General features: G+C 41.5%; 1 protein-coding gene across 1 annotated transcript; it reads left to right on the top strand.

The window, feature by feature from the left end:
- Nucleotides 1-504: 504 nt before the first annotated feature.
- ywhaba (tyrosine 3-monooxygenase/tryptophan 5-monooxygenase activation protein, beta polypeptide a) lies at nucleotides 505-20979 on the top strand. The gene is made up of 7 exons (XM_051413821.1): nucleotides 505-656; nucleotides 6752-6911; nucleotides 9962-10102; nucleotides 14539-14662; nucleotides 16024-16187; nucleotides 16676-16771; nucleotides 17914-20979. Exons 2-7 carry the CDS (start codon nucleotides 6759-6761, stop codon nucleotides 17968-17970), a joined length of 735 nt encoding a protein of 244 aa, XP_051269781.1. The 5' UTR covers nucleotides 505-656; nucleotides 6752-6758; the 3' UTR covers nucleotides 17971-20979.
- Nucleotides 20980-22420: the final 1441 nt, after the last annotated feature.

Here is a 22420-nt window from a genome sequence, read left to right as displayed (position 1 = left end):
GGGTCCCTGAACCCGAGGCGGAGAACCACTGTATTAGGCAAGACTAGTGAGTCAACGAGAGATCAGACATAGAGTGTCTATTTTTTAATATAATTGTATGATAAAACTCACATAAAGCCAGGTATGCAGATAACGTTACAGTAGAGATGAAACATTGGGTTGATGGTGGACTGTGTGTTCAGGGTGTTGCAGTGGTTGTGTAGGTGTGTGGTGGGAGAGAAACAGACCTGCTTGTTATAAAGCATGAACGCCTGTAACAAAAAAAATAATAAAATAAAAAGGAGAAAAAAGGAGAAAAAGAGAAAAAGAAAATCAGTGTAACCCACACAAAGCTGTGTCAGCTGACACGATGGTGAACTCAGATACGACAGCAGCGGGCCTCATGGAGACAGTTGCCGTGGAGACCGGCGCACGTCATCTTGTAGCGGTTGCCATGGCCCGCCTGACGTCAAAGCCCCTCGCAAGATGCTCAGGAAACCCCCTGGCGCGGTCACCATGGATACCGGCGGGGGGAGGGGTGGGGTTTAGAGGAAGCGGAAGTGTCAGAGCAGGCGGAAGTGGTACTGCCCTGAATACCCTGAGCAGCGAGCGGAGGACGGCTTGATAAACTCCCATCGTTCAGAGAATAAAATCGGGATTCCTTGTACGCTCTAAATGTGAGTTCACCTGCATATCACTCGATTATTGTCTTATGTACGTGGTGGGGAGGGTCTTTCGCCGGTGGGTGGGGGGGGAGCGGTCCCAGCGGTGGCCCCGTTCCCCTGCCTCTGCGGCGGAAGGTGCCTATTGTGGTTAGGGGCTGAATTTTTAGGCCGAGACTTTGTGGCCCCCGAACGGCGAGAAATAACCCGCAAAACGCCCCGCCGGGGTGTCGCCTGGGCTCGGTGTGCTGTCGAGTGGGGGCCACGGATCGTTCAATTTCAAGGCCTGCACTCCGGTCGATGCCATGCGTGGTGCGCGGTGACCGTGTAAAAGGGGGGGGAGGGAGGGAGGAGAGAGAGAAGCACCCAAGTTTGGCCATTTTGACAGCTTAACGGCCGATGGGGGCCGATGAGGGCCAGGCCGCCGTCGGAGCAGGCCAGTGCTAAGTAGCGCTACACCGTCTGTGTGGTTGGTGTAAGAGCTAATAACGCCACCGAGCCGCCGCCGCCGCTGCTCCACCCGGACGGCCGCTACATGTAGCCTCATTATTGATCACAGAGCGGCGTTAATCGGCGATGTCTTTAGCTCCAGATCCGCCATGGCGTCCGTTAGAGAGACGATGTGGATGCTAACGCACCCTCCCTGTTTCCCGGGAGTTTCCCCGCAAAATGCGACTGCTTTTTTTTTTTTTTTTTTCCGCCTTTTTATATTTATAAATAAATATATATATATTAAAAAAAATAAAACATTCCCCCTTTTTCCGGTAGCATTGAGCTACCGGCGGACAGATGTGAACAGATGCCGTGTTTAACCCCCGGAGCTCGGGGGGGGTCTGCATTGTACCGCCGTTCACATTCAACTGGGTCAGCTCCTGCTAGCAGCTAAGCTAACCGCTAATGGCCGGGCCGTGGCGTTCAGTTAGCATGCTAGCCTAGTTAGCTGGCTAGGCTAGGCTAGGCTAGCTGGCGGTAATCTATCTCTCCATCTTAAAATTCCGCAGGGGAATGCGACAAGGAGGGCGTAGCTGTTAGCAGGCCGACTGGACGCCCCAAAGCCCAAGTGTTCTCGGTTCTGGACGGGTGTTTTTTTTTTTATTATTTTTGTAACCCCAACAACGTTTGGTCGCTGTTTTTTTTATTTTTTAATTAATCTGCTCCGAGCGGTTGAAGATGGTGTCCCCCCCCCATTTTCCTCCGTGCGCATAATAAAGCCTGTTAACCTTTTTAATAGTTAGCTCGGTGGTTGGGTAACAGGCGCTGCTAAGTGTTGGGTGTGTTGGTGCCGTGCCAGATGATCGGAGCCGACCGAAGAGGCCCGGTTGGATCAGTTTTTAACCGATGTTCAGGTCGCTGCTGCGGCGGCCCCGTTAATGCCGCTTTTAGCCGTTATAAGCGGCATTTTAACCCGATGCTAAATGCTAATTCGAGGATGCTAAAATGAAACCGATTAGCCTCGAAGGCATAACACGGTTGTCGACATGACAGCACTGCGTGATTGCCACATGCGTTAATCCCGAAGGAAAGCTATACGTTTACTTTTTTAAAAACATGTAAAAAAATGTACTTAAACTGCACATTTACCCGCTTTTGCTTATTTATTTCAAATTCATTGTTCTATTGAAAAATGAAATCAACGACCATGTTAAAGGCATGTCAATATATACATTTGTTTGTGTTTTTTTTTACAGGATTTCAGTTAATTTAATCGTGACAAATTATATGTAGCTGAAGATGAGAAAAAAAAATAGGTCTGACGATAGAAATAATGTCCAGGTGATATTAAATGTTAAGGTAGTGAAATCCATTAAAGTATAGCCATCCTTTTTTTTACAATCATTCATTATCATTGCTTTTTCATGAGCATGGTGTTTCCATACACAATAAAACACAACGTGTCTATGGTTGTATTATGTTAAGAGTGTGGCATATAATCCCCCCCCCCTTTTTAAAAGTAAAAAAAAGGCAGATTTTTGGCAGTAGTGAATAAACCACCTTGCACCAATGCCTTACAGTTTCACAGAATAATGCAATGAGTTATTAAAAGGTTCTGCTGACAAATAAAATCCCTCACCTCTCCCTGAAGTAAAAGGGCTGCAACAAAAAATGTTATTGCTGATTAATCAGTACATTATTTTAATAGTTTGGTCTATAAAATGTAAGAAAATGGTGATAAATGCCCCTTAGAATTTCCCAGCATATAATAATAAACCCAAATAGCTTATTTTGTGCAGCCATGGCCAACTATTCAGATACTAATTATATGTCATAAGTCAAGGAAAGCCAGTAAATACTCAGGTGTTTGGCTTTTTTTTTCTTGAAATTAATAATTGGTCATCAAAAAGTTGATGAAATTCCTGCTAATTGACGTAATCAATATGCCTAAACTGACTAATGTTTAAAAAAATGTACAAGACGTTTTAAAGTATTGCTTGTATCATTTTACACTAAATGTTTATTTCGGAGTTGTTAAATCCATTAAGTAAACGCCACCTTTCCCATAATCCATATTATAACTGGTTTGGCATTTTAATGCAAAATACGATTATTTGAATGATTATCAAAATGTGAATAAAAGGTGGTGCTAAACGGACCATGTGGTGATGCCAACGTTGGTGATTTGGCTAACACAGCAAAATCAGATTTCCCTTATGTCAACATCAACACTGGTGAATGTAGAGGGAGTTGTAATAATGGAGGAAATGGCTGGGTTTCTGAATGTATAATGATCCCATACACTAATGGTCTCTGTGTTGTTTTTTTGGTAATCAAATGGAACTGCACTCAATATCAGCAGATAATTGATTTTACGATTGTGCCATTGTTGCGCTTCCAGCTGAGGCTAATAATTACTCTGCAGGCCACAGTGCGTTATAATGGAAGCAGGATCAAACTTTTGTGACCCTACCGTGTACAATATTTTCATTCGGGTGTAAAGTCTTAAGTTATACCGTTGCTCCCCATTATTCCAACAGTCTCATATTAAATTAAATAAGTTTAAAAAGAACAAATTATAATTGGGTATAGTGATTTGGTCAAAAAACATTTCTAAGATTGAAGTACACAGAATGAAATTAGTTTGACAGTCAAATATTTACATACTTTTAGAACAAATACAAAGAACACATTTTTTTGTCAATCAAGTCAACATTGATTGGAAATTGCTTGCATAGAATGAAGGTGTAACAAAATAGTGAACCGTATGGATTCTCCGTAATGGTGTGCTTTTTCAAGATCACAATAGTAATACATTACTATATCATGATTTAGTAAATTTTCTGGAAAATCAATTAATTGTTGATGCATAATGTACAGACAAAAATCATATCTCTGTAAAGCACGCCTGCTCGTTGGATAACAACATTGCCAACGGGCTGATACAACCAGAGATATGAAAGCAGGAAATACAGCGCTATAAATAATACAGTTAAATCTCTCACCGTTGACATATTTATTTATTGACTTGTAGATATTGTAATATTTATCTGTAGCTCAGAAGCATTACATTGATTAAGCAGTGGTTTTACACATTGGGGAAACCATTCTGCACATTTATCTGACACCATGAATTAAATGGAAGATAACATCAGAGCCAGAATTGAACCGCCTTTTTTGAATGGTATTTGGTACACTTAACACTAAATAGGGAGAACATTATTCGCCATCTGGTCATGGATGCCATCTGGTGGTCTGAGGTGAACTTCATGATGTACATTTCATATGCACAAAGGCGGATCTACAGAAATATTCATGGGGTGGCCAGAGGGTGGCGTGGAGAAATATGCTGATTTGATCTCCCTGCAAACAATCACATATCAATATTTATTTAGAAATTCTAAAATGGACGACTACATTATTGTGGCACATTAGTAAAGCATTGAATATAAATATCTAAAGGTGGCATTCGCACACAAAATCCAAGTCTTGAAGACATTTGACTAAATTCATGTCTTTATTCATTGAACTAAAACATATCATTCAGTCTAAAATGTGTCCAGAACAGATAATTAAATTGATTTCCCTTTTTAACTTATTACCATACATACAATATAACCAACATGAAAACCCCTAAAAGTAGTAAATGGATAATTTTGAGTGAATGTTTTCAGCCCAAATATCCTTTTGGAGTACATATCAATAATATGAAAAAACAGGAAAACATATGGCACACCTGTAAATATTCCCACAAAGGGCTTCTCCGTGTGATTTAGAGCACTAGTGAGGGAGGCCACCAGGAGGGTTATAGCAGCTCTGAAGGAGGAGGAACAACTAATGACCGGTGCCTTACCAGTTAAACTTAACAGCAGAGTCGGCCTTTAAAAGAGAAATCAAGGAACTGTATCATTATACAACACATGGTTGTATAATGAAAGATCATAGTTCCTTTAAGCTATTCACATAAAAAGATAATAAAATGTATAGAATAACCTAAAATAAAACCAATTTATACAGTTATTTATGTACGTAAACATACACGTATACACAGGAAATAACTGCAGTGCATCTTTCGAATTGGCGTGTGGGGGATGGGAATGGCAGATGGTGACGGTAATATAGTTTCATCTTTACATTAAAAGAAAGTGTCCATCCACTTTGACTACATTTGAGCACCAAGTATCATCAATGGACAGTGTCCCGTTTCGTGCAGACCGGATATTAGCCAGGAGCAGCCTTAAATCCAAGCTGGGCCAGCATGGCACCTATCCGGCTGTCTTCCTCGAGTGACGGCACCTGCTGTTGCGGGCTGGTCCTGCTGATCTGGCTGGGTAGATCGTCTGAAAAACAGATTACAACAGAAGTTTGAAGGAGCTAGCCTAGCGGCTGCAGCATCTTTTTCCACTATTGCCATAGTAAAACTCTCTTGATCCAGTCGATTTGAACAATTTTGGCATAGTCCTTCAGTGTCTGCAAGAGGCTGATACGGACATTTCCAGATAACTTAAAAAAAGGTGCTTTTACTAAATGTTGACTTGAAGGGGTTGAATACTTAAAACGGTAGATAGATTTGGTATCAACAAAGCCTATTTACATCTGCTGTTCATATTTTGACACCTTTTGGAATTGATGATTGATCAATATTATTGAATTTTTAGCCTTTGCACTTTTGCTGCTCCTGTAACCCCCAAATGCCAGACCACAAGCTATTTATTCTTTGTGGACTAACTGAAGTTACTAGTTGATATTTGGTGTTCATCGTAGCATTAATTAACTAGGGTCAGACTGGAGACCATCACTGAAACAATTGTAGTTTAATCTGCCGCCATAATCTACTGGAAAAATCCAAATACTTTAACAGCTTTGGTTGAAAACCCAGATAAAACTGATACATGGAAACAAAGCGTTCAAGAAAGGATTAAAGTAATTAAGTTGAGCATGCGAACCGGGAAGTTATCACACTTGGTCCTGTGCAGATGTGAGGGTAAAGCTGGACTCTGGTGTATATGTATTAACACATTTAACTTCTAGTGTGATCACGTGTTAGTTTATTCTTTAGTTTTAACATAGAAATAAGGCATTTGCAAGTTATTGAAATAAATTAGATATGTTTAAAGCTGGTTACAGCCCACAGTGGAGAGTTTATAGTGTAATTTGTAGATGTAAAGGATATGGAGGCGAGGCTGTGGCCTACTTAGACCTACAGATTCATCTGGAGAGTGGAAACCCCCCGGGGATGAAGTAACTGGGAGCAGTTTGAATTAAAAGGGTTTTTGACATTGTATAAAGCACTGTTAGGTCTTTGCTGGAATATTTTGTTTGGTACTTCTTTGTACGTTCACCCTTCCATCAATTATTGTCTGCTTATCCGGGTTTGGGTCGTGGTGGTAGCAGGTCAAGCAGGGGGCTCCAGACATCCCTTTCTTCAGCAACACCTTCTAGCTCCTCCTGGCAGTTCCCAAGGCGTTCCCATTCCACATGAGATGTATAATCATATGTAATATCACAGGACTTCAGATCTTGCGCACCCGTATTTCTACTCTTTCTATTGTTCGCGGTGCCTATCTCTATACTTTCCCTGTCAGCCTTCCTGTTCCAGCTGGTAAATGAAAAGCCTCAATGTTGGAAGCACTGAGACATTAACTCTGTCTGTCTGTCCCTTGTTCTTCCTCCTGCAGCCTCAAAATGGATAAGAACGACCTGGTGCAGAAAGCCAAGCTGGCAGAGCAGGCCGAGCGCTATGACGACATGGCGGCTGCCATGAAGGCCGTGACAGAGCAGGGCTCGGAGCTCAGCAACGAGGAGCGCAACCTGCTCTCTGTCGCCTACAAGAACGTGGTATGGCATCCAATCTAATGGCTCAACTGTTTTGTTTCCTGTTTCTCAACAAATCTGTAGATGCTCGGGATGTAGCTCTACAGTCGGCTCATTATTTGGGTTCAGTTCGCGGAAAATAAAATTGTTTTTTTTATTTCATAAAACTAAATTGAAGAATAAAAATGTCCTCACGAAGAGAGAGAATAAATGTATGGACTTGGATGATGCTGTTCAGTTGGCTGTTACCGTGTAAAACAGTATTGAGAGGCAGCATGAATGGAAACCATGACAAAAAGAAACAGATTTTCTTTAGGCAGCAAAATTGAGCTGAAGCCTTGAGGTTCTAGAGGAAATCAAGAGACATTGAATCTCCTGGTAAGTTTGGAAATTAATCTGAGCTGTCGCACCAAGTCGCTGCGTGTTGTCACGATTAATGTCATTGGGAGAAATTGACCATTGACTGCTTGTGGCCTAAAAACACAGGCAGAAAAAGCACGCCAGCACTCAAAGTGCTGTAAAAAATGTTCATCTACGCCATGCGTCTCATGAATTAGACTTGGTATCAACTAAGCCTAAATACATTAAATGACATTCCCTTGGAATTAGTGATCAATGTTGTGTTGAATATTTACCCTGTGCTGTTTTGCTGCTTTCAGCGGTTTATAAAAAATTGTAATGACAAAAGAAAGACGACAAGCTATTTATTGTGGATTAACTAGTTACTTCAGCTATGTCATAACTTGCTGTTTTTATGGCTTGGTTTCATTTTTGACTTTCTACCAATCACAGCAATGTCTGTTGAATTAGATCAGAATTTGGTGTCCATGGCAACGTCAAATGACTTCAGACTGGAGACCATGTTCGTCCAAATAAAACAATATCTGCCACTAAAATCTCCTGAAAAATAGCTAAATACTTTCAACAACTTTGGTTGAAAACCCAGATTTAATTGATACAGGGATACAACTGTACAACATGAAGTCCAAGAAAATATACTTCATTGTTGTGGTATTTATCTTTTGCCCTCCCAAAGGGGTCCCATCCTCAGAAGTCAGGTAAGCTTCAAGGACACTTGAACACAACAGGGTGTTGAGTGGTGGGAATTTGAATTTGGAGTGGTGGTTACTAAGTCAACCATGCAAAACCGGAAGATTATCACACTTGCCAGTGTACAGATGAGAGGGCACAGCTGGATTCTGGTGTGGTTGTATTAACACACTTAACTTCCAGTGTGATCAAGTTTATTCTTTAGCAGTTTAAAAGTAGAAATAAGCCGCAGGTTAAAGGTTATTTAAATTAGATTTGCCAATGTAGACACTTCATCTTGTATAGCCAAACATTGCACCACTTACACCCTTAATAAACGCCTATGGTGCATTTCAAGCATGATGGTTTAATGCATGATTTAACACCTGTGACCTCTAGGAACATCTCCCTCTGAAGTTGGGGCCTCTGCTCTTTTTAAAATAACAGCCAAATCTTTGTATGGAAACACTTCCTGTGGTGGTGTGGGGCAACCCCACCTTAGCTGCAGGCTGCAATGTTGTATTGTATACACTGTTTTGACTCATCGCTGGCTGAAGTGCCATTTTGAAGGCAGAGCTGTACCCTTTCAGTATGTGCTATTACAGGAGGCACAGATTTGTAATGCATCAATACAACAATCTGCTGTCCCCTGTTTATTTATAGCACTTACAGTAAATATCTTTGCATTTAGCTGTTTTATTATGTGTAGTCTCTCACTTGCTGTGCCGCTATAATTTGCGTTTTTTTGTTTTTCAAGAAGATTTTATATTAACTATAAAAGCACAATTATGTAAGAGCAGCCTGAGGTTTTCCAGCATTGCTGCTCTATTTATCACTGAGGTTTGCTTGATGTTTTTTTTTTTTTTTTTAAAGCATGCCAGCATTGAGTACTACTCAGTACTTCTTTTGTTGCATGTTTCAATCAGGCTGTAACCCAACCAGGAGGACAGCATAAGTCACTCTGTGTGAATGTTTAGTTAGGCCATAGGGAATAAACCACATTTGTCTCACATGATAAGGAAGCAGACATTCATGCATTGTCAGATGGGCAAGATAAGCTTTGCATTTAGCTCTGCAACATCTTGAAATATAGCTGCAAGCGCAATTCCGGTTTCCAACCTTTTATGGTAAACAGATGCAAGTAGTCCTAATGACCCATAATTAAAGCCAATTAAAAGCAAATTAGTCACTTCAGCTTGTTTAATTCTGTTTAAAGGAGGAGTGAGACTGATCCTTGATACTTGTTTCATCATTACAATGTATGCAGTGGAGAAAAAAGTAATTTCAGCTAAGATGTTCGTATAATGAATTATCTTAGATGAAATTTAAACCTACTTTTAGTTCTGTTTTATTTATATTTATTTTATAGTCAATATGTTCATGATTCATCCCACAAAATGTTATTACTAATGTACAACAGATTGTTTTTTTATTAAATATAATTAACAGCCAATGAGAGCTTTTCTTTGTCAGTCCTCTCTGGAGCTTTATCCAATCACCAACCTCCTCTTTGCTACCAATATGTGATAGGCCAAGCTCAAATGCACCAATAATTGCCCCCTCATAGTGCCCATCATAGCGCCACCATCATGTCTCTAGCTTGTTTTAGCTCACGGCAAATTGAGCGACAGGGTAAGACAACAAATGATAATAAAACAGCACAAACTCAATAGGGTTCTACACCTTTGGGGTTTGAACATATTATTAATACCATTTACAACATGAACTATTATAAAAGATTGATTTAGATTATTTGACTGTTCAACATAATTTCAGCATCATCAGGTTTTATGATGAGGAAACATTTCCCTTAAGTATTGAATGAGATTACAATGTTCTTGTATATTGTTGATCTGATTAAGAAAATCATGATGGTCAAACAGTATGCAGTAAAATCATTTCCAAACTACCACCAAGTCATTTTGGTTTTAATCCTGGTTACTCAATGTTATTTCAGCTGAGTTTATCCAGTCATGTATATAAAATGTTGTCTTTTAATGTCGTTTTTTTTTGGTTGACGTTGTTGTTGTTGTTTTTGCCATTAGGTGGGGGCCCGTCGTTCATCCTGGCGCGTCATCTCCAGCATCGAGCAGAAGACGGAGGGGAACGAGAAGAAACAGCAGATGGCACGCGATTACCGTGTGAAGATCGAGGCTGAACTCCAAGAAATCTGCCACGACGTGCTGGTATGGAGATGGATGGGAAAGGGCAGGCAGGGAGCGAGGGGGTGTGAAGATGAGGGAGGGAGAGAGAGAGAGAAATTGAAAGGACAAGATGGGTGGTGGTGATGATCGGTGGTAGGACTGGGAAGAGTGGGGACAGAAGGTACAAAGAAGGAGCAGAGGAGGAAGAGGGAAAGATGGTGGTCACATGGTGGTCACATGGTGTTACTCGTGGAGACAGTAATAATGTTGCTAGCAGCTGTTTAGTTGTCAAACAAAGCTTTAATTTTCCTGTTTTCTTCGGTATCTGTTTATTTTTTTATGTGTTTACTTGGTGCAGAGGCAAGAGGAGTTGACTGGAGAGGCTGCAGTGCGCCTCAAGTGAAGTTACCTACATTTTGTTTGTGTGTACGCAGAGGGGAGGAGGCGGACTGCCTGTATTTAGATTTTCAAAAAAGAAAAGACGGGTTGTTTTTAAATTAACCTGTTTTCTCTACTTATTTTTTGAAGTGGCCTCTACCAGCTGAGGCCTGAGCAGGTGTTCAGAGCTTAAATAGAGCTGTACAAAAAAAATGCACCGTGCTGTGTTAGTGTGGGCGTGTGACTACAGATGAGGGGTGAGAGGATGAAATATTATCCAGGAAGTCCAGTTTGAGTAATAAATCCATGAGGTTGAAGGCTTATCAGATGACGAAACACTTCTCAGTGGTTTATAACAGCATGGGAAGGGAGTTTACAGCACCTCCCTGTTACCACAGCAACAATGATTTTATTTTTCCGTTCTGGTGTAAACTGTAGAACTACTCCAAGTGCTGCACTACCACGGAGGTGTGTGCGTTCGATGGGTCTACGCACTGCGTCTGTGTTGCCGGGTGATTGTGGCGGATGTGCAGACGCACAACGGTTTGCTTGAAATCAACGAGAAAGCTGCCATTTCTGATAACGCGCTGCTGTTGGTCTCAAATCAGTGTGCACCAACCAAAGTGCCTGTCAGATGGTCACTTTGTCAGTTTCTCTGTATACCTTCAGTACCCTTGGCAAAAAAGCCTTAATCCTGAAACCCACCAGGGCGCCCCATTTGTTTTTTTTAACACAGTGCTATTTTTGGTCTAAATGCCCAGAAACCCTTTGTCTGGATTGGAAGTGACTCTTCAGTATTGTTTTAGTCATCTTTCAGGACAAAACCATGTTGCCTACCTCAGCTCCACACTGGTTAGCACTCTACCTTCATCACGTGTTCACTGCGACCTGAATCACTTGCCCATGATGCTTACTTACTTACAAACCCAAGTATGTTTGTTAGCTTGTGGATCTGGTCAGAAATTCAATCAGTGATAAAACAATCAGTGCGAATGCTGGTGGTCTTGCGTGTGCTGCTCCTGGAAGAAAAGGAAATGCAGTGAGGAGGAAGGAGAAAGGCAGTGACTTGCAGTTGAGAAGCAGGAACGAGGTTTTATAGAGTTTCAGGAACCCAAAATGTGATTTATCAATTATCTTTAAACAGTTTATGGTCAGTTACTCTAGTTAGGGATTATCGGCTAAACAATGAATGCAGTAAAGCTGAATAATTACATAATACAACCTGAAAGAAGTAAGCTCGACTGACTTGAAAGTGTCAGTCAGCTGCTAAAATTTGGATTTCAGTGTCTGTCAAAGTGTTGTAGAAAATATCTTCCTTCCTTTTGATGTGATTGAAGTGCCACATATAACCCTGACAATGCCAGGTCCTGACTAGGTTAGAACAGAAACTCAAGGTCAAACCAGACTCAAATTGTTCGTGCCTGAGCAGACTTCTAATAATATCTTCAAGGTCAAACTGGAAGCCTCTGCAGTGATGTGATGCTGTAGGAATGAAGGGAGGGAAGGACGGGTGGAGACATGCTGTCCTTAAAGCAGCAGGAAGCTTGGAAGGGGAGGGGCATCTTTGATGCAAAAATATGTCAGTAACTTTGACCTAGAAGTTACTACCAATTGGTTAGACTAATAGCAAAAACAAATTTTCCTTCCTGACATATTTATTTATTCCATTTTGAAACAGGGAGAAACTGTTTGTAGTTATTTTATTGTTGTGCAAGAGGAGCACTGTTTCATAAGACAGTTGAAAATAAAAACAGCACTACAGGATGACTTTTGCTGTTAAAATAATCATCGATGAACGTGGGAAGGTATTATTTAATAATGCATGTCATAGTTAACAACTGACCTGCTGTGTTGGTTGGCTGCTACAAACTGGAAAAACCAGAAAGGGTGCAGCACTGCTAGAAGGGCCCCACAGCCTGGTGCCGACTGCTGGATGGCAACGAGGGAACGAGAGCGGCGCTTCTGCTCGTCATCTTTTCGTTGAGCACAATGCAGTGGCTAACACGCCCACCGGCAGCAGACCTCTGACTGCCTAGTTTGTCATGCTGAGTGGGCACTGTAACAGTTGAAGGAGTAGGGATGGGTTAAAAAAAATGTCTGAATCAGTTTGGCAAAATGGATCAATGTCTTCAAGTAGGACAATCAATTTGGGAACTGTTAAAATAACCAGGCTGGGATCTGTTTTTGTCGGATATAGTGAATTAATATCCTGACAAATCAAGGTACTTCAACACATTAATGCTCTCTGAGCCACCACAGTATGACAGTTTATGAATGTGTATTGCCTCAATTTATATATCATCATATAACCCAAGGCAAGTGTTGATTATATATAATTATGTAAATTATTTCTGGGATTTGGACTGATTAGATTTTCACAATATTTTCCTTTTTGTGAACTACTGAACAGTTGTCACCTCGTAGGAACTAAATAAAATAACCTGAGAAGAGAAAATCACTCATCTCCTTCAGAAGTCCAGCTTTGGGGTCGTGTGTAGGCATTGCCTGTAATTCACTGAAATTACCCCATTTGTTTAATAATCTACAATTATCTGGTGAAACAAGGTGAACAAGCAGTTTGATTTCACACAAGCAGCTTCTTGTTTTTCTGCCGCTGTGCTGAAAGAGTTCATTTACAACTGATGACTCAGATGTTAGTCTTAATGGTTTAGTGTCGCCATGATATTCCCAGTCCAGGTTACTGGAGTCAGCAGATTAAACCAGTCTTCTCCATGGTAGAAAGGCCATGTAATCACTGACAGAAAGCTGGTCTCCAAGTTTTCACTTCCATCTGGCTCAGTCCCCCCCAGCCAGTAAATGAAATGTTCAAAGCACTTCAAAGAACAGCTGAACTGATTTTGAGCCTTGAGTTGATCACTGATTTTCAATTTATAATTTGTTTTACATCCACCATTTATCAGATTAAAGTTGCTTTTATACTGTTACTTTGAGACCCCTGGTGCTAATTTATTCTCGTGTGTGTGTGTGTGTGTGTGTCCGTGTGTGTGTCCGTGTGTGTGTCCTTTAGAGACTGCAGGAACAGTGTTACATCCTGAGCTTCTCTAGATATATTTAGGGCTGATGAACAGTAACGATAACCACTCTAAACAGCAGGGCTACGTCTATGTACTGGCCTTCCCACACACACACACACACACACACACACACCACACACACAGTGGGGTGGGCCTCTCGTAGGAGAGATGCTAGCGTAGCTGCAACACAGGTACCCACACAGTGACTCTGTAGGGACGTAGGGGCTGGGTGTTACTAGAAGTGCTTCGACCACATTTAAATCAAGAGTGTTTGTAGTTGTTCCAAACGGCCACACTGGAAGGAGGAGTGATAAGATGGCCGTCACAGAGAGGGGGGGAGGGGTGGCGACATTGTTTAAATACAAGGATAATGGCACACAAATTCAGTCTCTCCTGGAACACATTCATGATGAGACCCTGGCTCTTTTTTGGGGGCGGGGGGGTTTGGTCTCGGAAAGTTACAGAAAGGGCCGGGCCCAGTCCCCCTTAATCTGTTGTCGAAAAGATGTGTGTGTGTGGGGTTGGGGGGGGTGGGGGGGTTGGGTAGGGTAGGGGTTTCTAAAGCTATTGGACCATCCGACAAGCACTTCTGAAGAAGCGTACTGATAGCTTAAATGTGCTTTTAGTGACTGCCAAAAACTGGCTTTTCTCCGGAGACTCTTAAGCCCGTCAGTAGCTGCTCATGACTTGTTCTGACTACCAGCACTGCAGGCATACATGTCGCTAACCGTGCTAGTTGCGCTGTGTGGTTATGGGCAGTCACGGTCTCTCTTCTGTCCCCACACCCTCCACATCATCACACTCGTGCTCACTCGATTATACAAGAATAACTGAGGTGAAGAACTGGGCGGTTCCGCTTTAGTTGTGTTTGGCGGTGTTTGCATTCGTCACAGGTTTAGTTTCAGGCTGCAGTGCAGAGACATATGGGTAAAACCATCTGTAATCAAGTTGTCAGTGTATTTGTACATTGTCTTTGTGTTACTCTGCCAGTGCTGTACGGATACAGAATTTTCCGGCCTGTTTTATATTTATTTATAAACCCTTCTGGTTGTCTGTCTGTTTCAGAATCTGCTCGACAAATTCCTCATCCCCAACGCAACTCCGGCGGAGAGCAAGGTGTTCTACCTCAAAATGAAAGGAGACTACTTCAGATACCTGTCAGAGGTGGCCTCTGGGGACTCAAAGAAGGGTGAGTGTCTGGGTTTTAGCCATTAAATACATTCAAACGTTCTCTCATTGTTCTTTCACTCTAAATTGGGGGATTGGGGGAAGGAGGTTGTTATCCCCTTATTAAATAGCTATAGTTTCACTACTTATCAACTAGGATACTCTGTTCAAGTTGAGCTACAGTGCGGCCGCTCTGGAGCTCAGGGTCTTGCTAATGGACAATAAAGCACAGTGATGTTGACACAGGGGCTCAGAGTGTCCTGTTTTTTTATTTTTTTATTGCTCAAACACAAGTCAGTTGCTGTTTGCTGTGTTTCTCTGATTAGATATTCCTTTTTATTAACAGAACTTGGTAAACCTTTTTATTGCTTGCAGTAAAGAGTCTGTTTTATTGCTTAAGAGCTCAAAGCTCCCTTTTGAGTAGTGATCCACTGATACTACTATAGAGTGTGTAACAACTATCAGGGGTAGATGCTCAAATTCTCCATAAATGACAGAAATCAGGGGCACATTAAGGGTTGTTTCTTAAAACCACATGCTAGACTCAAGTAGGTTCATAAACCATCTGTAAATATTGTATTACATTTGAGGAAGTACTTTAATTACTGTGAACAAATAAGTTAATTACTGAGGAGATGGTCGCTCTCTGGAAGCCTCCATACCGCATTTTATTGCCATATGGCTTTAAGGCACAAATTGAGAGAAATTCAGCGTTTTGTTCGTAATTGTAGATGGTATAGAAATGAAAAACTGATTAGTCATATCAAGGTTTTACACGTCACTGACAACAAGACTGAGATTTGAAAATTACATTTGTCCCACCTTCAAAAGGTCATGTGATCAGATGGAGATTACCCACAACTGACCCAATCATCTGAGCGTACAGTTCTTTTGTCATCTATTTCCACCCTCATGCTAAAACTCCTGTTAATGGTGAGACACTCATTGAGACTGTTGCCAAGAGACGGGAACCCATAATGGTTTGTTGCCAAGGTAATCAATCATCTGACTCTGATTGTCATGGCAATCCTTGTTGTTGAATCCCGCCACAGAGGATGAATCCTTAGAACCTGATCTGTCGTCTATCGTTCTCAATGATCCAATGATATCTTTTTGCATCCAGCACCATCGTCCGGTCCAAATATCGTCCACATTTTGTCCAGCTCTGTCTGACCTGCAAAACAATTGACATTCCCATCAGCCTCAGCTGTACGTTGTTTAGTGCTAATCAGCATGTTAACACTCTAGACATCCTAATGTTAGTATGGATGCAGAATCTTGTTTGTTTCCCATATACCGGTTAGTGGAAGATGTGTCATTGAGACTGATGTTCATATTGTGTAGCAAATTAAGTGACTTGTTTTTTTTATTTGTGTTGTAAAGACACGGTGGCGTGCTCTCAGCAGGCCTACCAGGACGCCTTCGACATCAGCAAGAAGGACATGCAGCCAACACACCCCATCCGGCTGGGCCTGGCCCTCAACTTCTCCGTCTTCTACTACGAAATCCTCAACTCGCCCGAGCAGGCCTGCTCTCTGGCCAAGCAGGTGGCTGCATGAACACTTTGTTTAGAGCACTAGATTTAAATGTGTTATGGTAATACAGGTTACGGACAGGTGGCCCCTCCAAGACGGAGCAGACCGCCAGTTACCAGTCAACATGGTCTGTCAGTGTCTTCCCAGCTGCTGAGCTCCTGCTCCTGGCAGACCTGTAGTCCTCAGGCATCTGACAGCCATGTCCTGGACACAATTATCAGGAATCAAAGCCACGAGACTCAGAAGTCCCCAGAGATTTTTGTCCTATTTGTAAAAGACGTAGATGAAATGCACGCAGGCTGTCAGGATGCACTACCTCGACAGAACCGCTCGACTCATGTGGAGTAACAAAAAGTAAAACACGTCTGAAATGAAAGTTTAACCAGGAATCTAACGTGATCGAACAAGAGTTTGATCTTACAAAGCCACAAACCTAATCTGTGTGTGAATACTTTGTCAGAAGGATTAACAAGAGTGAACTCGTCTGTTCTTCCCTGCAGGCTTTCGATGAGGCGATCGCCGAGCTCGACACCTTGAACGAGGACTCGTACAAAGACAGCACGCTGATCATGCAGCTACTAAGGGACAACCTGACTGTGAGTTTATGCCAAAAAGGATCTGTGAATGTCCGTCTTTGCTGTGTTGAATCTTTAAAGGTGATGTACGCGTAAAAATGTTTATAAAACATGTTAGTGCTGTCCCTGTCTGACTCCTGCTGCTGTAGTTACGTCCAGCAGCTAGAACGAAGCGTAATCATAGAAACATGTTGAGGAATCAAACAGTTCCCGGTACCCGTTGAGCTTCGGCATCAGTCAGGACTTAAGGCTTCCTTCTAAGATTTTATTTTGACATGTGCAACCCTTACAAGGAGGCTGTCAGATCAACTTCTACAGCCATATTAGCAGAGAAATTGACCAGAATGCATTGCAGATGGAATGAGGATCATGGCCGCCAATAATTCCAAAACATATATCATGCTTTTGGGTGCTTTTATGCAAATACACTAAACTGAAATGTAGCGTGAAAGTGGAGTGAAATAAATGAAGATATGGCAGATAAAATGAAAATGGTCGCACCACAAAGCACCTGTTAGAGCGATGATGATGATGATACAGAGCAGTGCACGAGGATGTGGGTGGATTTTAACCTTCAAGTCTGGAAGATGTTCCAATACAATAACCTTCATTTAATACACGGGAGAGATTGTGGCCGTGGAGCCGATATCACGCTTCTGTTTTATGTTTAACTGCATATGATAAAAAATTTTGTGATTTCATTGTGTAGATTGAAATATGATACACTGTGTAATCGTATATAAACTATAGGATGAGCATGGTGATATCCCACAAAAAGTCTTACGTCTCTCAGTACGCACTCAGTCCCTACCTTACTTCCTGCCCATTGGTTCCTACTGAATCTTTAAACAAATGAAAAATAATGACTCCGCAATTTCCTCAAACAGCTTGCCACTGTAGATCTTAGAAAACGTTACTCAAACAGAAGGAAATAGTGGAGTCGTTGGGCACTATTTTCAGCAGCGGATTAATCCACATTTGGTGCTACAGCAGGAGTGTGTGTGTGTGTGATGGACAATACTCGTTAGTAGGATCATTGTTGGTTTTGGTCTCTTGGTGGTATTTTTGAATAATCCAGGTGATACAGAATACCACCTGAATGAATATGATCTACTTCCAGCGACAGGATGACTAAAGGTTGTTTTCCCTTTTTCTCCCCGCAGCTGTGGACATCAGAAAACCAGGGAGACGAGGGCGAAACCGGCGATGGAGAGAACTAGAGCGCACTTCACTGTTAACCCATCCCCACTCTCTCCCTCCTCCTTTTATCTCTCTTCCTCTTTCTTCTCTTCTTCCTCTCTTCGTACACATAAACAGCCCGTTCATTCCCTCGTCCCACTTTTTCAAGCCCAGCCTCTCGACTTCCCTTCTGTATAACCAACAGCATGAATAGTACCTGACCTTCACAGACGGATATTTAAAAAAATAAAAAAAAGGAGGGGGGGGAAAAAAAGAGAAACTACTACTCCATCAGCCCACCATCCCTCCGTCCCTCCTCCCACCCTCCCTCCCTTGATCATGGCACTCCAAGGCAGGCCAGCAGACTACAACCACTGGCCGGTCTAGTCTTATAGCACGCAGGGAGGGTTTTTACCCCAAAACCACAAATTAAATTAATGTGTTTTAGAGCCCACATTTCCCCCCCGTTTTTTTACCCTCCTCATTTAATCTTTCTCCTCCATTCCTTCCGTTCTTCCCTCACTCCTCTTCCCCTCCTTCCTAACATCTCAGTACGTTCTCTCCCTCCTCCCTCCTCTCTTTTAGCGAGTTAATGCATTATATAGTTGTCCATCCCTTCTCTTTTTGGCTTTTCTTAGTGTACTGGCAAATGGCTGGTTTTATTCCACTTTAAACAAAACAAGAAAAGGTTATTAAACTGTCCGTTTATTTTCAACAAACACTGTGATGCTTAGTTTTTCCTCCACCTTTTGCCACCAGATCCTCGTTTGACGGCAAAAAAAATAAATAAATTCAACCGGGAGGGGGTGTGTTTGAACAGCAGTGCAATTCTGCTGAGGTTTATACAGAAGGGTCCTCCTACAAGGCTGTATTGTGACACTGACAAATCTAAAAACGAAAGCGTTTTACCTGCTGCGTAAACAAACACTCGCCATTTTTTTAATTTTATTTGTATTATTTTCTAACCGGGACCCCGACTTTTATTTGACGCCATTCTGTATATTTCCAGTTCGGAGCTAAAACTGATTTGAAAAATTACCAACACAAAACTAAAACAAAAGCATACATTCCATCTTAGTGTTTGAGAAAATTTTGGACATTTTCACAACTAATGGGACCCGCCTGCTTCCTTGGATCCACCTCCTGTCAAGGTGCTGTTAACATCACCAACAAGCGGTCCCTAAACATTAATTCCTTAACATGTTCATTTCCCTTTTGCGATTGCTTTTCTCTTTTTTTCTCTCTGTGTGTATAACAAATCAAATCCTTCTTTCCGGTTTTTGAAAACTGTAAAATTGTAAAACATTTTTAGAGCTTAACTGTAAATCTGTCTTTTGGAAAAACAAAACGGTTTGTCGATGTTGTTCGTAAACACCTGCTTGCAATGAAAACCTTGAAGCCGTTACAGTCAGCTGTTGTTTTATGCTTTATGCATTTTTGACCAGATCATTTTTTGGTACTTTTTTTTTTTTCACTTCTTCTTATGCCCCCTTAACTGCTTGTACCAACAAGTCTAGAAAAGCCCTCTCGCTCCTGAAGCTCCTCGCCAACATCAAAATGCATGCCGTCATCTCTAACCATGTAAATCTACCGAAAGCATTGAGTGGGGAGTTACACACTTTTGTGGATCGACACTTAAAAACTTACTGCTTCCTGGCAGAGAGCCCAGGCATTGGTCCTGTGACCTGATTACCTGAGGTCGGATGGAACAGTGTCAGCTAACGGCCTTAAAGCTGAGTTGAGAATCATAGTTCATTCTTGACCCTTTTTAAAAACCTAAAATAAAGGTTTATTTACTAGCTTTTTCTGGAGCTTCAAACTCAAAGCTCCAGAGAAGAATAGTAATTGAATCTTGAGTTTGGACAAAAAGGTGCATCTTTTGAATAATAACCAGAAGAAAGGTGCAACTAAAGCTGAATTCATTCAAAATTAGGTGGGGAAACAAACGAATGAAGCAGTGATTTTATGTGTCACAGCTGGCGCAGTTCGAGTCCACAACAGGAACGTGCGTCGAAGGAGCCAAATCTCCCGGCAGCCGATCAGCCAATCATCTGTTTGTGGAAGCGAGAACCTGTCGTTTCGGATCGCGGTTAATGCTCATCTCTCCGACTGCATTCAGAAGAGAGAAAACACTCAGCAGTTAACGGTACATTTTCCGATCTGGTAGATTTACAATGTGTACATTTTTAACTGGCAAAAAATAAATAAAATCAGGTTCCTTGTGGTTTATCTTTAAGTGACGACGCCCTGGCCAATAGCAAGAATACTGTACGCGTTCAAAAGCGAAATCCAAAAACTAGTCTTTAGTCCCAAACTTTGAGAAATATCGACCGACCAGAATGCAGACCGCTGAGTCTCAGAAGACCCTCTTTTTCTTCAAAAGTAGAAACAGTTGAGTAAATTTTTTCTCCACTCAGTGTCACAATAACCTTGTCATTAACCATCTCGACATTCCACTCTGTAGGTGTAGAAAAGTCATGTGTCTCAATGTTTTTTTTTTTTTTCTTTTGCTGGGGACAAATGTTTTCATGCACTGAAGTTTAAAAGGTAAAAAAAAAAAAGTAATTATTCCTCCCTGCCGCTCTTTTTCTCGTTAGCTGAACAAAAAGGCAGTTATTCTACGCTTTATAAGGAAAAAAATGATCCCATGCAGTAGTGAATGTGGCACCGAGCCTGTCTGTATATCTGGTATCTCAAATCATTTTGTTTTTACTGACCAGTATTCTGCTTAAAATAAAAAGGAAAAAAAAATAACCCAAAAAAACAACAAAAAAAAAAAGTTTGCTTCTGTGACGGTTTTATTGCTTAGCGCGCACGTGGTTGTGAAAATTTAGACTTTAGCTTAAGGACACCAATAAAATGAGAAAATGACAAAAAAAAAGAAACACCCTTCAACACCTTCCCCCCACCCTGGTTATTGACGTAATACTAGATTTGTGTATGTCTTTTAAAAAAAAAAAAATCCAACTCTAGTTTCACCTTACATGTTATAAACAGGACAAAATGTAAAAGACAATTTAAAGTGAAATAAAGGTTTTATCAGTTCCGAATCAGCCCTGTTCTGTTTATTACCACCTGTAGCCTGTTAATGCCGCATGTTGTTTCTACTTTATCTCACATTGAGTTTCCTGATTGAAGGTGCATGACATGCAGGAAGTCTAAGCTTGTCTGGAAAGACCGGAAACCCGATGCAAGAAAGCTTAAAAGCACCGGAATAGGATATAAAACATGTTGCAGGTGTTGAAGTTTGGAGTTGTTTTTAAAGGTTAGGGGACAGCAATGCAAATTTTCAACCGGATAAAAGGCTGCTGTGTTCGCCTCGATAATCCAACTGTTGGACTATGCAAATACATCAAGGATGCAAATGTTTTATTCTCATTGGGTTTTTACAGAAGATAAAACTGCAGAATAAAAAGAACAGCTCTGGGGTCAATCTCAGTGGGTCAACGCTGCCCTGTAGCCCCCCCAGGAATGGAAATAAATCATACTGGGTTAAAGTTGGTGAGAGAGTGTACATGTTGACAGGAGAGGAGAACGGTTTTATTTGGTACGGACTCAATGAAATTCGAACTGGTTCCTCAGTGAAGAACTCAACTGGCGGTCTCTGCTGCGGGTGTCTGCATGCTTCAAGCTAAGAGTTTGTCAGATGGTCAAACATGCGTTTAACAATTTGTTACTTACTAAGGTGGGCGTGGTTGGCGGTACCACACGACTACTTCCATCACTTATTGTATGTATAATCAATTGCAACGTCTGTGAGGACATAATGTAAGCGTGAGCCACTTTACCCTATTTGAGTACTGCGTCTATCCTTTCTTGGTAAGTGCGTTTCCGATTCGCTTGTTAAAGGAGTCGAACCGCTGGACTGAATATTAGATATAATGTAAAAAGTGCGATGGCGACTTGGTAAATAAATCCTGACATACGTGAAGCATGTGACATCTCCAGTCTCCGCTCCGCAGTGTGGATGAGGAGACTGGAGCGCGGGCGAAGAACCATCCTTTATCCTCTTCGCTCGCCACGATTATTTCCTCATAAGTTAAGGTTTGGTTAACTTTCATTTCGAGAAAGGATTTAGAGGTTTGCTCTCAGCACAGAGAGCTGCATTTGGATTCTCCGCAATCATTTGTGTACTAGATATTAAGTAGAACTTCTAACACACCCGTTCATCAGATTCTCTGGGTTCAGTTAGCTGGTTTTTTTCTCACACCAAGGCTGACTGAAGGATTGTTTCTCAGATTGTTGTTTGGTGCGTACAATCGGACGAGGTTTAGATTTGTGTGAAGTCTTAATTTAGCCTTTGATTAGTCAATTAAGCATTTGTGCATCATCTGTGTGTGTAGAGGACAGGGTGGGAGAGTCTTAAAGATAAAAACTTCCCTTAAGTTTTGTTAGCTGCGTGGCTCAGACCTACATAAATAAGGTTGATTCCTTTCAGAACGCTGGGAGCTGTACAGTATGTATCGAAATCATTTTTTACGAAAAAAGACC

The sequence above is a fragment of the Dicentrarchus labrax genome, unplaced genomic scaffold (genome assembly GCF_905237075.1).
Source record: "Dicentrarchus labrax unplaced genomic scaffold, dlabrax2021, whole genome shotgun sequence".
NCBI lineage: Eukaryota > Metazoa > Chordata > Actinopteri > Moronidae > Dicentrarchus > Dicentrarchus labrax.
This window is presented reverse-complemented; position numbering and strand designations above follow the sequence as displayed.

Bases quoted from the DNA above. Each gene is read 5' to 3' on its own strand.
- ywhaba (XM_051413821.1), top strand. From the start codon at position 6,759: ATGGATAAGAACGACCTGGTGCAGAAAGCCAAGCTGGCAGAGCAGGCC. The intron at 6,912-9,961 runs GTATGGCATCCA...TTTTGCCATTAG, and splicing joins CTGTCGCCTACAAGAACGTG to GTGGGGGCCCGTCGTTCATC. The intron at 14,663-16,023 runs GTGAGTGTCTGG...TGTGTTGTAAAG, and splicing joins CTCTGGGGACTCAAAGAAGG to ACACGGTGGCGTGCTCTCAG.